We start from the raw sequence: 19,825 nt of genomic DNA on the forward strand, positions 1-19,825 counted from the left end.
TTTTCATAGATTTTTACTTGTTTGTAAATTTAATCGATGTCTGTCTCATTGATGCACATATAACATATTTTCGTGCAAATTGCCGTTTACATTATTATTATATCGACTTTAACCTCAACGTTTGAGCAAACATTTGCAAAAGAGGAAACGCATTTTTATTGATTTTTAAATTGTTTATGAATAATTTATATAATTGCATTGTAAATTATGCGTATTATTATTAATATGATTATAAGATTTATTGAAGCTTATTATTTGATTACTCTGTTAATTTATATTTATAAATTTGACTCCCAATGATTTATGAGTATAAAGTAGAAAATGAACAAAGTTTTTACAAATTATGATAAATGAAACTTTTTACAATGTCATTTCTTCCTTTAATAATGATAAATATCAGCATTAAATTCTCATTATATAAATATAAAAAATTTTATTTGTAAATAAATAATATACAAATAATTCTCTATTATACAAAATACCAAAAATTAATTTTTATCTAAAATATTATTGGATTTCCTTTCTAACTTTATACATATTATTTAAGTAAATGTTCTTATATATTACGACCATCATCGATTCATAAAAGTCCATGTTATATAATAAATAATACTTTAATCCTACAGTTTTAACGATCTGTAATTTAAATTTTTTATTAAATTACTGGTCATTTGATATAATCCTTTGAAATAACGATCTTCCAATTCATATGTAAAAATAATTTAATCTTTATAATGTAATGTGTGGTGTAACATCAGTTCATAAATTATAATTTAAAAAAAATATAAATTAATATAAATAAGAATGTGATTGATTAGTCAATACCACAAACAATGTAAATTAAGTATTGCTCTACTTTCACAATATTACTATGTTTCTCATACAATTATAATGTAAATATATGGTAATTCAATGCATTTTTTATATTTGAAATTCAAAATATAATCTATTAAATTAAATTAATTAAATTCTATAGTAATTTTCTAACTCTAAATTCAGTAATTTTCATATTTTATTTTAAATATTTTTTGTAGAGAGAAAGGCAGTGTGAGCGTTGTGTACTGTATATAATATAAATGAATAATAAAAATATTTCAGTTTATGTTTAATAGACATACATACATATATATATATATATATATATATATATATATATATATATATACACACATATATATTTATAGCAAAGCAATATTTTTTACTACAAAATATACATCTTATTTTCAATAAATGCTTCAGCTTGTTTGTGATTTAAGAAAATAAAATGATATTGATATTGTTGTTGTTGTTGTTGTTGTTGTTGTTTTTGTTGTTTTTGTTTTTGTTGTCGTTGTTATTATTGTTGTAATACAGAAAATAATTTAATAATATCGAACGATAGTTATTGTACAGTTTTTTAATTTGAGCAAATTTTGAATATTATAAGAAATTTGAATAAAAATTAAAAGATTTAAAAATAAAATTATAACATTACTTAAAACTAAAGAAAACTCATATGAATAATAAGACTGAATGTATATAACAATTTAGTGCAATTTTATATGTAAAGGTAAGTATTTTTAATTCCTTTTTCGTATTTTGAAGAAAAAAATTTATGTGAAAAAAATCGTTTAATTTATAGAATTTTTTGTAATACATTTTAGAATATAATATATTGTAAAAAATATGAAAAATAAATCTATCTTTATATATTGAAGAGCCTACAATAGATAAATGAATGTGCAAATATATATATTATATGAATCACTCTTCGCTAAATTTCGTTTTAATTATAAATAAATCAAAGCGGGTATTTATTAACATCTAGAGGACTATTAGCGAAAATTTCAAATTGTTCGATATCTGAAATTTGCAGGTAGAAAAGCTCGTCACCCCGACCAGCCATGGAGGACTACACGCCGGTGGACGAGGACTTCCAAGGTCGGCTGCTACATCAGGCCGCCCTCTGGGACAATGCGGAGCTCCTCGAGGACCTGCTACGGGGTGACTTAGCCGAGTACATCAACAGCCAAGACTCATGGGGTCGGACAGCTCTACATGCAGCCGCCATTACCGAGAGCTCGCGTTGCCTCGAGGTCCTGTTACGCGCGGGTGCCAACGCAAATCTGTCATGCGGTCCCCGAGGCCAATATCGTGTGCCCCTTCATATATGCGCCGAACACGGACACGCCTCCAACATAGAGAAACTCCTAGAATACAAGGCCAACCTCAGCCTCACCGACAGCTCCGGCTTCACGGCCCTTGGCCTTTGCGAAAAGAACGAGAACGGCAAGTGCTCCGAGATCCTGAAGGAAGCCATCGAGAAGTAAGTTCTTCGTCCACATTCGTGCATGTATCCATTTTTTTTTTTGTTTTTGTTTTTTTTTCTTTTGTACCCCCGATAAGTGACGATATAGTACTGAAGGCGAATTTACTTTCAAGCTAAATTGCAAAGTATTTTTTCCGAATGTCTTGTTCGACTGTTTAATTAATGAGGCTTCGACCAAAAGTAAATTTAAATAATTATTCGCCATTTCGGTGAAGTGCAATTAGTTCCAAGCAGAGGCACTTTAAATTAAACGACATTTATTCAAATGTTTACCTCCACGATTCGTACTTTTCATGCTTTGAATCATATTTTACGGGAACATTAATGCGGGTATCGTAAAAAAGATGAAAATGAAAAAACTAACATACGCAAATAGCTGCTTTATTTTTCTTTCGCGTATAGAATTTGTTTCTCGATAGAATTTGTTTTTACCCGTAGCCCATGATCTTTATAATATGAGAAAACGAATATTCGCGACAGATTGAGATTACCTGTGAAATCGATACAAGCTTACAATTTTGGAAAATTTTATTATGATTTTTCTTATGCACTAAACCGGTCGTTACTTTACATATTCCTCGCAAAATCTCGGTACTCCCCTATTTAAGATAAATTTTACAATTTTATTATATTGAAAATTCCACATTATATGAATTAATAAAGAATCATAGAGCAAAGACATTGATTTTTTGTGACCGTATGTACCATAAACAAACCGAATTCATTTACATGCGTGCATATAACGGGCTCGCAGTTGCGTAATCGTAACAGTCGAGCTCGCAATATTAAAGATGAGAGAAAGAGCTAAATACTCCAAATCAAGTGATCCTCTCACATAATAATGAACTTTCAATATTCGCAGAAAGAAAAAGGCACGATTAGAGACGCACGCGGCTCTAAGACAGGCGTGCATGCAAGGCGACTGCGTTGTCGCTCGGATGATTATTCAAGAGCTCACGGCAGCCGACCTCGAGCACACTATAAACTTGGCCCCGAGCGGTGCCAACACCCTCCTCTTCGTCGCTTGCGAGACCGGTCAGCGCGACGTGGTGAAGCTCCTGCTGGACCACGGGGCCGACTGCACCATACACCCGGTCACCAAATACTGTCCTCTCTATATCGCTTGCTACAACGGCAAATTGGACATTGTGGAGCTGCTACTCAGACAGTTCCCCAAGCAGGTGCAGGCACTGACGGTCGAGCGGTGGCTGCCCATCCACGCGGCCACTATTAACGGCCATTACGCCGTAATCGAGCTCCTTCTCAAGTTTGACTATCCGGCGGACTTGTATCAGAGGTGTGCGTCTCGCGGTCACGTGACTCTTGCATTTTCTATTACGTTCCGCTAAATTGAAGATCTATATCAGTGAATGCACGCTTGAGCGCTATGCTACTTTCTTCAACTTATAATTTATTAACATTTTCTCTTTTGCCGGGAATTGGTTTCTTTGGACCGTGACAGACAAGTTTGCTACGAAGAATTGCACTATTTACTTCGATTCGTTGCATTTGTCATTCGATATGTCGTAAAACGTCGGCTATCGAGCAATATTTCAACATGAGATCATTTTACGGAACTAACATTACCATTCGAAGGTTAACTTTTCATTATGTTGAGACACTCTACGCTATTATTATATCTTTTTCTTTTTTTTTCTTCTTTTTTTTCTCTATAATCTTCCTTGTGTATTAAATTACTAAATTCATCAACATCTTTGTATCGTACGCTAAGTGTTATATTAAATGCAATGAAGAAAATTATTTTCAAAGGTTTTTGCAAATTAGTTTGAAAGGGCTTTTTATCCCGATTCTAAATAGATTCAAGGACCCTACTGGTGAGTATGAATATGAAATGCCATTCGACATCAACACTCAGGATGTCACCGACCACAACATCCTTTACATCTCGAGTATCCTTGGCAATGTTAAGATAGTCGAACTCTTATTGAACTACAAAGTAAAGACACGGAACGTGAAGGATGAAGAGTCCACCAGCAGTTCTATGCCGGTGCCCATGGCCAAGAGACGTATATCCAGTGGTATACAACGACTAATGTCCAGTCTGAATTTCATGGGTCGTTCTGGTGAAAAGAAGGATGAAAATCTCATGTGTCCACTGAACTTGGATTTGTATTGTAATAATAACACGTATACAGCGCTGCATGCAGCAGTTAAGGCCAGACACACAGACGTCATTAACGTACTTTTACAGGTATTTTGCGTCCAATTTAGCATCTTTTATTTACATGTTTATTGCGTTTATTATTTTTTTCGTTTTTTATTTTATTATTACAATATTTTATTGTTTCTCATATTAATTTATTTATATTTTCGCTCCGGTTAAGGACACTTTACTTGCGTTTGTTAAATCATTGATGACCTTACAAAGACAAAGACCGGTAACTATAACCCTTTAACCCTTGTGCAATTTAATATAGGCTAATTCTAATAAGCTGGAATAAATTCTATCTACTGGCATTATATTGAAAAAAGTCTAATTTAAACAAGTCATGTCTATGGATTTCCTATAAAGGCAATTTAATTGCAATAATTGAAAATTAAAATAATTAAATGCACAAACTAAAGCCTGCAATTTTGCCAAAGAGAAAGATAAAAATCCATATTCGACTAGATTTTGGTAAAAATGTAGAAGAAGTGTAGAAAAGGTGTAGAAACTGGATTTTACATATAATTAAAGTAATGCGATAAATTTGCTGGCAATTTAGTTATTAGTAATTCATTTTTCAGCATAAATATTTCTAGGATATGCATGCGAAAAATAAATAAAACATGAATCATGCCATTGATTAAACGATGTTTGACAAAATTAAAACAAAAAATTAATTTTATAATTATTTCATCCGATACATTTAATATATCAATCATTTAATATATCAACTCGAAATACTTTTTTCATGGATTAATTTAAAAAAAAAAAAAAAAAAAAAAAAAAAAAAAAAAAAAAAAAATTCGTTTTTGTTTTTTCCATCTATAAATTACACATTCTTAACGATCGTTTCTACTTACATAATTCTAATTCCTATTATTTAATTTTGCCAATAATTTGAACAATTGATCTATAAATTTGATCAAAATTATTTCTTCCTTAACCTTGAATAACTAACCCTATGTGTTTACGTAGGCGGGAGCGAATACGAATCTCCCGGTTAAACATCAGCACGAACCGAATGATTCGGACAGCGCTTACACGACGGTCTTGGCGATGGCCTGCCAGAACCGAGATGTCAAAATCGTCGAAATGCTACTGAAGCACGGAGCCATCGATAACGACTGTTCGGCTCTTAAAATTGCCGCTCGCAACGGCGATGAGATACTCACCGCCAAGCTGCTCTCGATCAAAGCTTACCCGGACGCAGAGTACAAAATTAATAAGAAAGCAATGACCGAGGGTACCCAGACGTCCTCGCACTTCTCTGCCCTCTCGAGCTTTGGTGGTGTTAACTGCTCCATCGCGTTTCCAACTATTCCTACGATGATCAATTGGCACGATCAACAGTGCAGATTGTCACAAATTAGGTCGCAATGGCTGATCAACGCCGTACTTCATGTCAATAAGAAGTTAAGCGCAAAGAATAACGAACTGCTCTATGCTATCACGAGGATCGACATATCGCAGAATTCAATAACCACGGTGCCGTCCACAATTTTTTACCTCCAGAGCCTTAGGTGCGATATCGTACAAATGCTTTTGTTTGTACGTTTTAATCTCGTTTTCACTAATATTGTTTATTGGTCTTTGCTTTACTCTACGTGGTTTGTAGTTGATTTTCATTTTATTGTCGTTACTTAGGTACCTCAATATGGCTCAAAATAAAATTGAGGCTTTAACAGCAGAACCCAAGAATCCCAAGAGCAAGCTGTGTCCGATTCTCGAAGAGGTCTATCTCCAGGATAACCGTCTGGAGCAACTACCCGAATTCATCCTTGATATGCCATCTCTTGAAATTATGGATGTGTCAAATAACAAGCTGCAATGTTTGCCCGAGAACCTCTGGCGTGCCCCAAAACTTAAAGAGTTGAATGCTTCGTTCAATCTGTTACGTGACCTACCCAGCCATATATTCCAAAATGTAGGCAGAAAGAGCAGGGAAGATTCACTCACGAGTAGTCCGAGCATTAGAAATCTGTCGACGCAATTCTCCCTGCCGCGGGACGAGTCAGTGGAATTCGATTCCTATTATTCAAGGATAGCGAACGCAAGGATCATGGAGATGGAGAGACCGTTTATGTGGACCAAATCCGTGCAGGTATATATCAATTGTGTATATAAATGAAATAATTAATTTGTCTAGTGACATGTAAACGATTGATGAACAATCAGTTTACTAAAAAGTATTTACAAGTAATTGTGCAGTATAATTGTATCATTATACAATGAATGATGCAATAATTTCGAAATTATAAAGAATTTAGAAAAAAAAATTAATTTATTACGTTTATAGTATGTAATAAAAAGGTATAGAAATTGAATGAATGATTTTCGAAATGTTTGCAAAGAAGTATTCAATACAATAATACCACTTTTATAAATAATATAACTAATTATGTGATATTATAAGAATTAAATTATTATATATAAATAAGGGATTATTTCAGTGGCTTAGCATTTAAAAATAGTGAATTTTAAAAGAAAAAAGCAAACATTTCTAGGATAATGATAAATATTCATTTTTAGCAGAATTTTTAAAACAGAAACATCAAGTTTTATGAAATAAAAAAAAAAAAAAAAGAAAAAACGATATTCATAATGTTTGATCAAATATTTAACTGTGTATTATAAATTTTTTAATATTTAATATTTTAATATATGAAAATTAAAATTTTATATATTCGAAATTGATTGAATTCCTAATGAATATGTCATTTCAAAATTTCTATTAAGTTTATCATTGATATTTTTTCTATCGAAGATCTTAAATATCTTTCTACAACATACAATTCATATATAAAGTAATATATAAAATATGAAATAAAAAATTTTTGAAGTATTAGCCAATTAGTACTCCGAGTGCAATGAACATTCCAATACATAATATCAATTTAAACATTTTAACACACATCCATATTTGTATTTTAATTAAAAAAAAATTGTACGCAATGTACGTACACCTACACATAATTACTATTAGTAATTATTTTCAATAACTGACCACTTAATTTTGATAATATTGTTAGTAAACATAAATGGAATATTGAATAAATCGCAACTTTCAGGTAACGGAAAAGATTTCGGACGACATCGAGCAGACAAGCAATAAATCTGCCTTGGCTTCGTTAAATTTAGCGCATAATCTTTTTAACAGTATTCCTGTAGCCCTACCTTGTCTAGCGGTAAGCTTGGTAAGATTAAACATGGCATATAATTCATTAAGATCAATGAGCCACATCACCTCGTATCCAGCAACTTTAAAGCAGCTTGATTTGTCCAACAATCAAATTTCTTGCTGGCCAAGTCTTCCGCAGGTTTGTTAAATAATATTTTTTGCGATTATACAATATTGGATATTTGTTGAATATCACTGACAACTGGCACTAATTTTATTTATTTATTTATTTTTCATTTTTGTTTCATTGTTTGAACAGGTGGATGGCGCAGATGAAATGGAACAAGCAAACACAGCGTGTTATTTTCCGACAACTTCAGTTCAATCACCGATAATGCCAGCAAATCGGCAAACTACAAATTCATTACGCGACGTCATTCTTATGTCTGTTTGCAATCATCGGCGCCACCTACGCCTAGAGAACCTACGAACCCTCGTCCTAGCTAACAACCTACTCACAAGGATACAGCTAACGTCAATCGATGACGGCGAATTATCCTATGTTTCCGATGATGATTCCGATAAAGATTCAAAATCCAATCATTCGACATCTAAGATGTATCTATTATTTCCGAACGTTAGCATGCTCGACGTGAGCAATAATCAGCTCAAGGTATCAAGCATCATCAAGTATCACTAATTTTGTTTTGAATTTGTCGATTAATTAAGGGACGATTTGATGTTCGACGCTTTAAGTTTTAATTAAATTTCAACTAATTTAAACCTCTGAACGCGTAATATTTTATTTTTTTTTAACGACAATATTGATAACATAATAACATAATTTACAATACACTCTTATACTCTATATTATAATATCTCAATTTTTTTTGATGTTATAAGTAATTATCCTTATGTATAATTTTGATATTTTTATTCATAAAAAGTTTTTTTTTTTTTTTTTTTTTTTTTTTTTTTTTTTTTTTTTTTTTTTTTTAAATCGAATTTAGAAGTTTTAAGAATGAATTAATGCATTACTTTATTTTATTTTAGGAAATACCTCCGAATATTTATGAGCTTAACAATTTATCCGTACTGAATGTTAGCGGTAACAGTGATATTAACGAATTGCCACCACAGATGGGCCTTCTCTCAAGGCTCTGGAATCTGAATACTCAAGGATGTAAACTCCAGGAGCCTTTGAAATCAATGATAGAATCTAAAAAATTCAAGACAATGGATGTCATAGGTTATTTAAAATCTGTATTGGAGGATGCGAAGCCATATGCCCGCATGAAACTTATGATCGTTGGGATTCAGGGGATAGGTAAAATTTTTAGTGCGATTTATGTTGATGAGCGCAAAGAGCTTGAAAGAATTTAGACTAAATTTGAAAGTTATATGGTCAAATCGTTTTTTCCGTTTCTTTATTATATCGATTTATTGCTTATATATAATATTAAATACGCATCAAGGAATTACTTAATGTTTAAATATTCTATCTTAATCGTTGAATAATTTAATTTCCAAGCTTAGCACATCCTACGTGTGTATATGTATTTACTATAGCTGTTAACATAACGACAGAAATATTCGACTTGATAATCTTTTGTCAGTAATACATTAATAACTTTAATTGACAGGTAAAACAAGTCTCCTCGAACAATTGCGACAGGAGGGCGAAATACCGAATAAGAAAAAAGCTTCCGACCATTGGGCCAAGCGAATGGGTAATAAGAACATAAATTCCAAGACCGCTCGTGGTACTACCATATCCACTGTCGGCGTAGATATCGGCGACTGGTTGTACGAGAAGAAAATGCGCGGACACTCGTCGCATGGACCCGTGTATTTCCGCACTTGGGACTTCGGAGGTCAACGCGAGTATTATGTTACACATCAATACTTTTTATCTAAGCGTAGCTTATATCTTGTCGTCTGGCGTATCATCGACGGCTTCAAGGTACACTAAGTAATACAACTTATCTTTAAAAATATTTAATATTTAATAATAATAATACTTAATGTCTCCTTATACGTACTATAAATTTTGTGTGTGTGTGAATTTTTTTCTTTAAAATTAGTACAGAAAACATACGATATTATCCGTTCCTCTCTCCCGAGATGCTTTAAGCGTGAAAATATGGCAAAAATATCTACAAATATCGGAACGTGCGTTATTAACAACTTTAATCCCGTAAAATTAATGCATCGACTGCCGATGCATATTAAATTAAATGAAATATTATAATTGGTTTATGAGCAATCTGATTTTGTATGATTTTTCTATTATTTATTATTCCAATTTATTATCTTTCAGGGTGTCAATGAAATATTTCAATGGCTCGTCAACATCCAGAGTCGCGCTCCGAATTCACCAGTTATCATTGTAGGCACACATTATGATATTTCCTACGACCAAAGTGAAGCCCTTCAACAATACATACGCGACAAGTTTATTAATGTTGTGGATGCCGAAAAATGCGGCTTGCCAAAAGTAATGGAAACAATTGAGATCAGCTGTAAGACTAGACATAACATCAAGATGCTGTGCAATTTGATTTATGACGTAGTCTTCAGTTTGAGATCTCCAGGATCGAAAGAACTCCTGCTGGAACAGAGAGTTCCCGCGAGTTATCTAGCTCTCGAAGACGTAGTCATACAATTAGGTAATACAATGATTTTCCGAGTAAAATTTACCAGAGTATGACTCAAAATGCAACTAATGCATAAAGACTAAATGTTGGAAAATGCAATGAATATTGAACACTGCTAATATTAAAATTAAACTAATATTTTTTATTTTAAAAAAAAAAAAAAAAAAAAAAAAAAAATTAAAAGGATGTAATAGGTATACTATTTTTTTTTCAATATTATAATGGATAAATTTTAAATAAGAATTTGTTTATATTGGTGTTAGCTCATGAACGAAAATTGTGTGGTGCGGATCCTGTCCTGAAAGCTGATCAATACTACTCGACGGTTAATAGTGAGCTACATAAATTGCACAGATCCTTCAGAGATCCCGCTGAGCTGCATCAAGCTACATTATTTTTACATGAAAATGGGATTATCTTGCATTATGACGATGCCACGTTAAAAGATTTATATTTCCTCGATCCTCAATGGTTATGCGATATGCTTGCGCACGTGGTGACGATTCGAGAAATCAATCCATTTGCGAGATCGGGAATTATGAAACTGGATGACATACAACACGTATTTAAATCGTCCAGAATATCCACCGCAGATACTCAGGGGTATGCTTGCTTTCATCCTCATGACCATTATACTTTTCTCCAATGATATTTCAAGTAAATGTCAAATTCCCGTTAAAGCGCTTGAAAAGAATAATTATTAATTGTTACACTTTCAAGCTTGGTCTTTTAATTAATAATTCAATAGCTCAAAATGAAATAATCCATATATTATAAAGTAACTGTCATTATTATTTCATCTTATCTACTTCATTACTCAAATTCTTTAACTCGTGTAATTTTTAATGTTTTTTTTTTGTTTTTTTTTTGTTTTTTTTTTTTTTTTTATTTTCAGTTATATAGTGAGTTTATTGAATAAGTTCGAAGTAGCTCTAACTTGGGATTATAGAACGCTGCTTATTCCATCTCTATTGCCTACAGAAGAAGATCTTTTACGAAGTAATATAATCATAAAGATTCCGGTAAAATCTCGTAACTGGCACATGAGAACAAAAATGATAACGTCGCCAATGATCTCTTTTGGACAAACGCCAAATACCGAAAAAATTAATAACAGTGCCGAAAACATACTAACGTCCAGAGCACAACCGGATTGTTCGATTTCCCGTCTTTTACTCATGTCCTATTTTCCCAGGTAAAATATACTTAGAAAATGTGCAAAATCTATTCGTATATTAGTTTAAAAATAGATAAATGTGTGATATTAAAAAACAGCTGAAGCTGAACATCTGCTTATCTTCATTCTTATATTGGATTTGTTCTCCATTGCGTATTTTAAAAGTAATAGCATTCTTTATGTCTTTTTATCGATAAAATTATTATTTTATTTTATGATTTTATATTATTTACTTTTCAAAAGTCAATGCAATGGTTATTTAAAATTTTATAGTACCGAAAAATTCTTGACAAAACGTTAATCGTTCGTTCACGTTCATCTGTATGGAATTAAAATGAGCGATAAAGCACTTGCGATCATTGGAGCATTAATTAAAAAAAATATATATATATGTGAATCAATTTTCTATGAATATTTAGAATTGAAATTTTGGTAAAATATATATTTGGTAAAATAAAAACGATCCGTGGCAAATTTGCCATTTTTGTTATTAATTTTTTTTTTACGCTTGTCGATTTTGCATGCTATACAATAGATTTCAACAAATAAGCCAACATTATTTACAATTAAAGCCAATCGTATGAAATTTAAATATTAAATAATTTTATTCCAGTGATTATAAAATAATTTATTATATCGACTTACAGTGGTTTTTGGTCACGACTCATTACCCGTATTCTCGCCGATGATACGATTGTCGAGATTGTAATGTCCTTCCTGACACCTTTCAAGGACTTTGTCGACGATAAAATTTTCACAGCATTACTTGAAATTCATGCGGAATGGATTCTCTGGCAGACTGGTATCGAACTTCGTTATGCCGGTATTACACTACTCCGCCTTAAAGAAATCAACTATAATTTTCGCAATTTACCATACGACTACAGGTTAGCCTATGTGCTTGCTCCTTAACCATTATGCAAAATGTAAAAATCTTATTTTAACGAGCTTTTGAAAATAAAGTGCCATTCATATATAGATTGAAGTAAATAACGAATTTAATGTAATGCAGGCAACATAAATTCAAGTTAAAACAAGATGGCATCTGGTGTTCCGTCGATCTGAAGAATTCAGCCATCCTTGAGATTTGGTTCCCCGTAGACACTTTGGTCATTAGGCAACCAATACCCTCCACTGACTCGGAGGACGATGAAGAGCCAATGGGCTATCAAGCAATTGTTGTCGAGCCACAACCGGAGAGTATGCCACAACTTCTTGCCCTAATCGTCGATCACATCGATATTTTACTGGAGGACTGGTATCCAACCTTAGGAACCAGATTCGTACATACGTCCGAGGGTAAGCTATTGGTCACAAGATTGATCCCCTGCCCACGGTGTTTGATAGATCACGGAGATAACGAAAGCGAATCGTTCAACGATTCCGAGCAATCATCCGAGGAGATGCCCAGGTATTATAATAATTAGTTTCACATTGTAATCGTTCATTGTATTCTTACACAATCTATGTAATCTCAATATATGTAATATCCTAGTGCAGAATATGTAAATATATTCAAATATTTTTTATAGAAATTTGATAAAAAAAAATTATACAATTTGTAAGTTATGAGTTAATTTATGCGTTAACATACAATTTATACTATATTAAGTTTTCTTAGCATTTTTAATAATTTGATATATCGAATAAGCAATTCTACAGCTCGAACGTTCTTCCATGTAATTGTGACATTGTTTTACTCGCTATGGCTAATTACGTGCAAATCTCCATAGGTACTATATGAACAAAGAACGACAAAGTCAAGACAGCTACAAATCTGATGGTGATAGTGGAGTCGGTTACGACAGCTCGACTTCCAGTCGTATGCCATCTCTAGAGGGTCATCCCGACGTTTCGAAAAATTTTTCAGATTTATCCGAAGAAAAAATTATTTATTCCTGGATGGTAGAGGAGTGTATCCTCGCGGCTTATAGCAATAAATCTATCAGCTGTCCAAAGCATTCCGATATCTCGCTCTCACAAGTTGCCCCGGATATTATCTTTATGGATCTAGGCTTCAAACATCTCATAAGAAGCGACGATATGAAACGAGGAAAAATGCTCGGACGCGGTGCTTTTGGGTTCGTCTTTAAGGTAAGCCAACAACAATGCGTAATCGATGATAGAGACGATATTTTACATTCGTGCGCAATTGTCATATAAAAAAAAAAAAAAAAAAATATTGAATATTGCTGACTTTGAAAAACAATCGTGCATATTATATTATGATTGACAGATAATCAACATCTCGATTCTGTTCGAATGTCATTTTATCGAATAGAGTTATATTCTCTTAAATCTGTAAACGCCAAATTGGTAAACTCATTTTTTAATAACTACAAATATTGTAATTACATATCACTTATGTAAATTACTATACTTACAACATAATGCTGTATTTAAAAGGGCACGTGCAAACTACCAGGCAAAAGCCAACGCTCCGATGTGGCCATGAAGATGTTGCAGCCAGTGCCACCAGGACCCAATTCCAAGCAGTCTGCAGTGCTTGCTTATAAGGCCGCGCAGAGCAAATGGGACAGGGATCCCCTGCAGTATGCGTGTAAAGCCTATTGCACCGCCAGACAGGAGCTCAACATACTTCTAACATTGCGGCATTCGAACATCGTGCCTCTGATCGGCATCGTCATAAGCCCACTAGCACTTGTGCTCGACCTGGCTCCCGAAGGTGCCCTCAATAACGCGCTCAAGAATTACCGGAGATCCGGCGCTAAGCTCGATCCTTATACCTTGCAAGCTATCATACTGCAAGTCGCCAAGGCCGTGGAATATCTGCATCAACAGCACGTTATATACAGGTGTGGCCGCGAATGGACGTGTTTCTTCATTCAACATTCGTTTACCCTTAAAGTCCTCAAAGTCATAGAGCATTTCTTAAATATACGAATTAGTGCTAATGCATTGTACAATCGATACAAAAGAGAGTCACGTCACTAAGAGGGCACATGAAAAGTTGAAAAATATATAAATCGGATATAATATAATTACAATTATACATTTAGGCTTTATTAATATTATTTCTAAATAATACTTACATAAAGTAAAATGAAATAATTTATCCGATGCTTGACATAATCGTTGATTTTTCTTCCTCAAATCCTCAAATATAAACTTGGTAGAATTTTATTATAAAATGCTCGCACTGATTGGACAATTGTAAATTAATTATATCATCTGCTTAAAGCATTGTTATTTATAAAGCGACTTATGGCATAATTATTAGCACAGCAACAAATATTGCATTTGTTCGTTGCAGGGACTTGAAGTCTGAAAATGTACTAGTGTGGCAGATGCCACTTCCCTTTCAGGGGACCTATCACGAGCGACCGGTGCACGTAAAAGTCGCCGACTATGGGATTTCGCGTCTGACATTGCCCTCGGGCGCCAAGGGCTTCGGGGGTACGGAGGGATTCATGGCACCCGAGATAATCAAGTACAACGGCGAAGAAGAATATACGGAGAAGGTCGACTCCTTCTCATTCGGTATGTTCATCTATGAACTGATCACGCTGAGACAGCCCTTCGAGGGACACGAGGAGGGTGGCAGGCCACCTCTTACATTCAGGGAGACGCTTCATCCCTGCTATGCGCTCGACTTGATGGTTATTTGCTGGGCGCAAAATCCAAGGGACAGACCCACAGCGAGTCAGATCGTATCGATCGCATCGGCCCCGGAATTTACGCACTTGATCGATGTCACTTTGTTGCCTGAGAAATCTCAGGTAATCCCAGTTCGTTTTAGTGTTTATAATAGGCGTTAAAGCACATTTTCTATGAGTACTGTAACTTTCATGATCGTGCTTCATAACATTGTATGCCTCGGTCAGAGCGACGAATGCTTATAAAGAATTTCAAATAAAAACTAAATGTCTGTCGATCAAAGTGTTGACATTGTGCCCTTTATTATGAATAATAATTCTGGATTTCACCGCATGCATATGAGTACCTAACGATAAAGACACCGCATTTTATCTTTCAGGTAACAACAATGATGATGATAAATCGTCAGATTGACGAGAATATCATGGGCAACGAGATCTGGTTGGGGCACTACAACGGGGAGGTCGACATGCTTTTGGGCACGCAAAAAGGATGGTTGCAGCACGTGTGCATCGATACACCGGTAGTACCCTACGCCATGTGTAACGTCGATGGTTACATCTGGATAGGTGACAACACAGGACAATTGCACGTCTACCTCGGTACGAACTTCGGCTGTGTCGGCAATTTACGCCTCGAACCCGATAATCGGAAGGTAGGTTTAGCAACTTTCGGGTGCCAGCATCTACAGCTTTATCTTCACAGCTTTCTAATTTCTAATACTCTAAATATGTAATCCGTAATGGATTTTAATAGATTGTTTCAATTTAATAGATAAGCACAAGATTAATGTATCTTTTGCTGTAAGAATGATGAAATTAGTAAATTATCGTGTCTACTAAAAGCAGTTTAATAAGATATGTGTGTGAGTAAAATGAAAGTTTTTATTAGGACACATTGCAAAGGCTAAATTAAATTGATGTAACAATAAACAAAGCAAAGTTTCCTATTTCTGGCTCAAAGTTTTTCATTCGAATTACGTTGAATAATATGTTGTACGAAGAGCGACGTGAATTAGCAGCTAGCTTATGCATAAGAAAGTAAAATTAAAATTCAAATTCTCATCCCGCTAGGAATCCCAGATTGTTGCACTCGTTTATCTGGAACAACTGAAGCACTTTGCCGTTGCGCTTCTCAGTGGTAAAATTCTTCTAGTTGCTAATACTTTCACGCAGATTCGAAAAATTGATATTATTGACGCATCAGTCGATAATATCAAAACCTACTCGCTTGCTGTTATACCTCGAAAGCGACGTGTCTTTGAATTATGGGCAGGACGCAGCTTCGGACGTATATCCGTTTATACCATTAAGGACATTAATCTGTTGGACACCCAGGTAAAAACATCTGAGTTGCGCATTCGTGTTGGTTTCAAAAATAATTTTCTTTAAGAATTGTCGAAATATTTAGGGTAAGCGTTTAAAGATATTTATTACCATGAACATGAATAGGACTTGGAGCATGTAAGCGGTGAAACGGCGAGTAAAAATCTGTTTGCAACATTCCTGACGAGTGCGGAAAACTCGGTGCTGAGTTACACGTATCCGGGCTGTGTCGTATATCAATGGGACATCGAAACGAAGCAAATAGTTAATAAATTGGACATGTCGAAGTTGGTGCCTTGTTCAGAAAGTCTCAAGTCTATATCGATCGAAGAGAATCTGACGACGGAGAAGTGTCAGGTTACGGCTTTAGAGACATGCATGAATCAACTGTATATTGGAACAATGTGGGGTTGCATCGTCGTCGCTGAATGTAACTCTTTGAGACCCATCACAGTGTTTAGACCATTTGAAGGGAAAGTATCGCAGGTAATAATAAAAATTTAACTCATACATTCTATTTCACTTATTTTTATTTTTATTTTATTCAATACTGGAATAATTACAGTCATTCGTTTAAAAATTCCAAGTATATGAAAATATTAAGCAAGCTCAAGAGTTATTAAATTAGTTTTTTTTTTTTACATACACAACAATCGTTATGTCTTAAAATCTTATGACTCATTAGCTAATAAAATCATTTATGTTTCGTTTAAACTAATCATTATAATCGTAAAATATGTTTAATCTTTTGATTATTCCATATAATTAGATAATTCCAGATAATTAGATTAATTTTAAATAATAACCAATGTGTATAGTTTTTGTTTTGTCTTAAAGCTATTGTTTATTTGAATAAATAGGAATATATGAGGAATCACAGAATTGCTGTGATCAAACAATGAACAACAGGAATCAATCTTTATTCTAAATGTTTTAGCATCTTTTTAATTTTAACAAATTATTATTTTAATGTTATTTATATTAAAAATAATAGTATATGTTTATTTGTCGTAAATTTTATTTACAGATTATCTCTTCTAAACCGACGGATAAGAAGAAAATGTTGATGACAACGGTAGGTCGAGGTTACAGAAGTTTGATATCAAGATACACAGACTTTCCGATCGATTGTTTAGAAGCAGAGGATCTGAGACATAATATTTATACGCTACTCTGGAGATCAGAATATTGGTCTGTGGCGTAAAAAGAAAAAATTTTAAAAGGTCAAATAATTCTATTTCCCTCGATAAATGATTTATTTAAGGAATTGATTATTGGATGCAAGTAAGTAGTATGACCTTATTAAGCTAACTTTTATTTGACAGATTTAAGATAAATTTTATCAAAATATACAATTTATATTAATACAAAATTATTTTCATAAATGATTTTAAGAAAGCTAGTCACACGTAGATATAAGTATTAGATATATTTTTATGAGCTTATTTACCATTAAACAAATATTAATTACTATGCAATCTTACAAAAATATATAATTTTTTGAAGTTCCTTCATACAAAAAGTCTAAACTATTCTATATTATATCTAGACAAATGTTTTATTGGAATTTAAGTTATTTAGAAACAACTTTTAGTTAAAGTGGTTTATATTTTATTTTATATTGTATTTTATCATGATAATTTTACTATCATTATTTTAATACAATGTAAGATTACAATTTCTTGACTATTACATGCTATTTATCCAAGATGATAACAAATTCATTTCAAATCCATGAAAATGTTATAAATAGAATCGTAAGAGTGAGATCAATGAATGTACTATTACTTATTTATTATTATTATTGAATAAAATAAGTACTAAAATTTATAAAGTACATTACGAAATATCGAACAAACAGTTAGAATTGTGTAATAATAATGTTCATTGAAATATATATGTATAACAAAATGTTTGAGAAATTTATTTAATTTTAATTAAAATCAAATGTTTTTATAAAACAATTCTTAAATTACAAATATTTATTCAATCATGTTGTACTTCAATATATTTTATTACTATGCTCATAACTTTTGTTATAGATATTTAGAAAGACAAGTGAAGTATATAATAAGAAATAATATCTGAAAAAATAATTAGACGATTAGAATACTTTTTAAGAGTACAAATATATATTATTTAAATTAAAAGTTTTATCAAGAAATAGTGAAAAACTGCTGATATAACATAAACTTTAATGACGTAATTCGAGTACAATATACAACAAAAAATTATTTGAAAAACGATATTGTTTCACAATAGGGAAAAAGTTAATACAAGAGAATAGAGAGGCAAGGCAAGATGGATGCCAAATTAAATTTTAAATTAGAAAAACACTGTAAGCTAATAAACACAAAATTAATTTAAAATTCTAAATACATTGCTATTAGAAAATATTTAAACATAAATATATTGCAAAGATATTGATGAGCCTTTATTATTAATAATAAATATTAAATACTAAATACACAAATACCAATTTAAACAAACGAGTATTATTTGATTTTTAAAGGTTAGTGTACATTAAGTAAAAATATAATGGCTAATAGGATATACCAGTATCAAATATTGGAACTTGTGAACAATAAAGTGGTTGTATAGATTATAAACATAATATGATTTTAGAATTATTTAAAAACGTTAGTGTAAAATGATACTTATGCTTTATTAACTTTTATAATTTTAATTTAATCCATAAATGCAATTTTATAACAAAATATTTCTTGTAATGAAAATGTTTGGACATTATATAGTAATTATTACACAATTAACTATAATAGACATTATTTTTAAAAAGTACACTTTGTACATAATGATGAACTTCAAAAATATTGTATATTTCTCATGAATATAAATTCTTTTGAAATTGATTAATGATTTAAAATTACAAAATAAATCCAAGCAATTGAGTTTCTTTATTTTTAAAAATTATTATTATTTAGACAATTTATAATTCGAGAAATATTTGATTATATTGCTATTATGAATAAAATTAAATTAATGAAATGTAATATATACCCATTTTTACAAAAAAATAAAAAAAAAAAACTAAAATCTTCACTATCTGTGATGAAATTTGCCTCTATATTAAAATTTATATATATATATAATTAGATTTATTTGTAATAATATGTGTGGAAATTTTTTAGATTTTATTACAGAAAATAATTTACTTTTTAATTTTATTTCATTTTTGCCTACAATTTTGAAATTCAAAATATTTTGCAGATGATTCCAATGTGAGTATTATCTTTTTAACCATGTAAAATTATAAATTATTTGATTTTACGTATATAATTTAAGAGGAGAAAGTTTTAGAACAATAAGGCAAAAAACTTATCTATATATTGATTTTATAATATTTGAAAAATGTGCTAAACTTCTGATTCTTAAAATATATAATTTTGTATAGTTGTAAAAAAAATTGCTGCTAGTAGGTAAAATACATTCTAAAA

General features: G+C 32.1%; 1 protein-coding gene across 1 annotated transcript in view; it reads left to right on the forward strand.

The window, feature by feature from the left end:
- The first annotated feature begins 1,861 nt into the window (after positions 1-1,861).
- Positions 1,862-19,825, forward strand: part of Lrrk (Leucine-rich repeat kinase) — a 21,331-nt gene continuing 3,367 nt past the window's right edge. The window contains exons 1-21 of the mRNA XM_011495669.1: positions 1,862-2,305; positions 3,171-3,605; positions 4,127-4,520; positions 5,451-5,995; positions 6,120-6,576; positions 7,544-7,792; positions 7,913-8,266; positions 8,647-8,920; positions 9,237-9,556; positions 9,914-10,262; positions 10,514-10,853; positions 11,146-11,445; positions 12,075-12,314; positions 12,440-12,838; positions 13,161-13,521; positions 13,834-14,243; positions 14,702-15,167; positions 15,425-15,700; positions 16,119-16,382; positions 16,497-16,856; positions 17,398-17,654. Coding sequence (XP_011493971.1) covers positions 1,884-2,305; positions 3,171-3,605; positions 4,127-4,520; positions 5,451-5,995; positions 6,120-6,576; positions 7,544-7,792; positions 7,913-8,266; positions 8,647-8,920; positions 9,237-9,556; positions 9,914-10,262; positions 10,514-10,853; positions 11,146-11,445; positions 12,075-12,314; positions 12,440-12,838; positions 13,161-13,521; positions 13,834-14,243; positions 14,702-15,167; positions 15,425-15,700; positions 16,119-16,382; positions 16,497-16,856; positions 17,398-17,574 — 7,392 coding nt within the window. The 5' untranslated portion in view covers positions 1,862-1,883 and the 3' untranslated portion in view covers positions 17,575-17,654. The remainder of the gene's footprint in view (positions 2,306-3,170; positions 3,606-4,126; positions 4,521-5,450; positions 5,996-6,119; positions 6,577-7,543; positions 7,793-7,912; positions 8,267-8,646; positions 8,921-9,236; positions 9,557-9,913; positions 10,263-10,513; positions 10,854-11,145; positions 11,446-12,074; positions 12,315-12,439; positions 12,839-13,160; positions 13,522-13,833; positions 14,244-14,701; positions 15,168-15,424; positions 15,701-16,118; positions 16,383-16,496; positions 16,857-17,397; positions 17,655-19,825) is intronic.

Source organism: Ceratosolen solmsi, unplaced genomic scaffold (genome assembly GCF_000503995.2).
Source record: "Ceratosolen solmsi marchali unplaced genomic scaffold, CerSol_1.0 scaffold11, whole genome shotgun sequence".
NCBI classification, from domain to species: domain Eukaryota; kingdom Metazoa; phylum Arthropoda; class Insecta; order Hymenoptera; family Agaonidae; genus Ceratosolen; species Ceratosolen solmsi.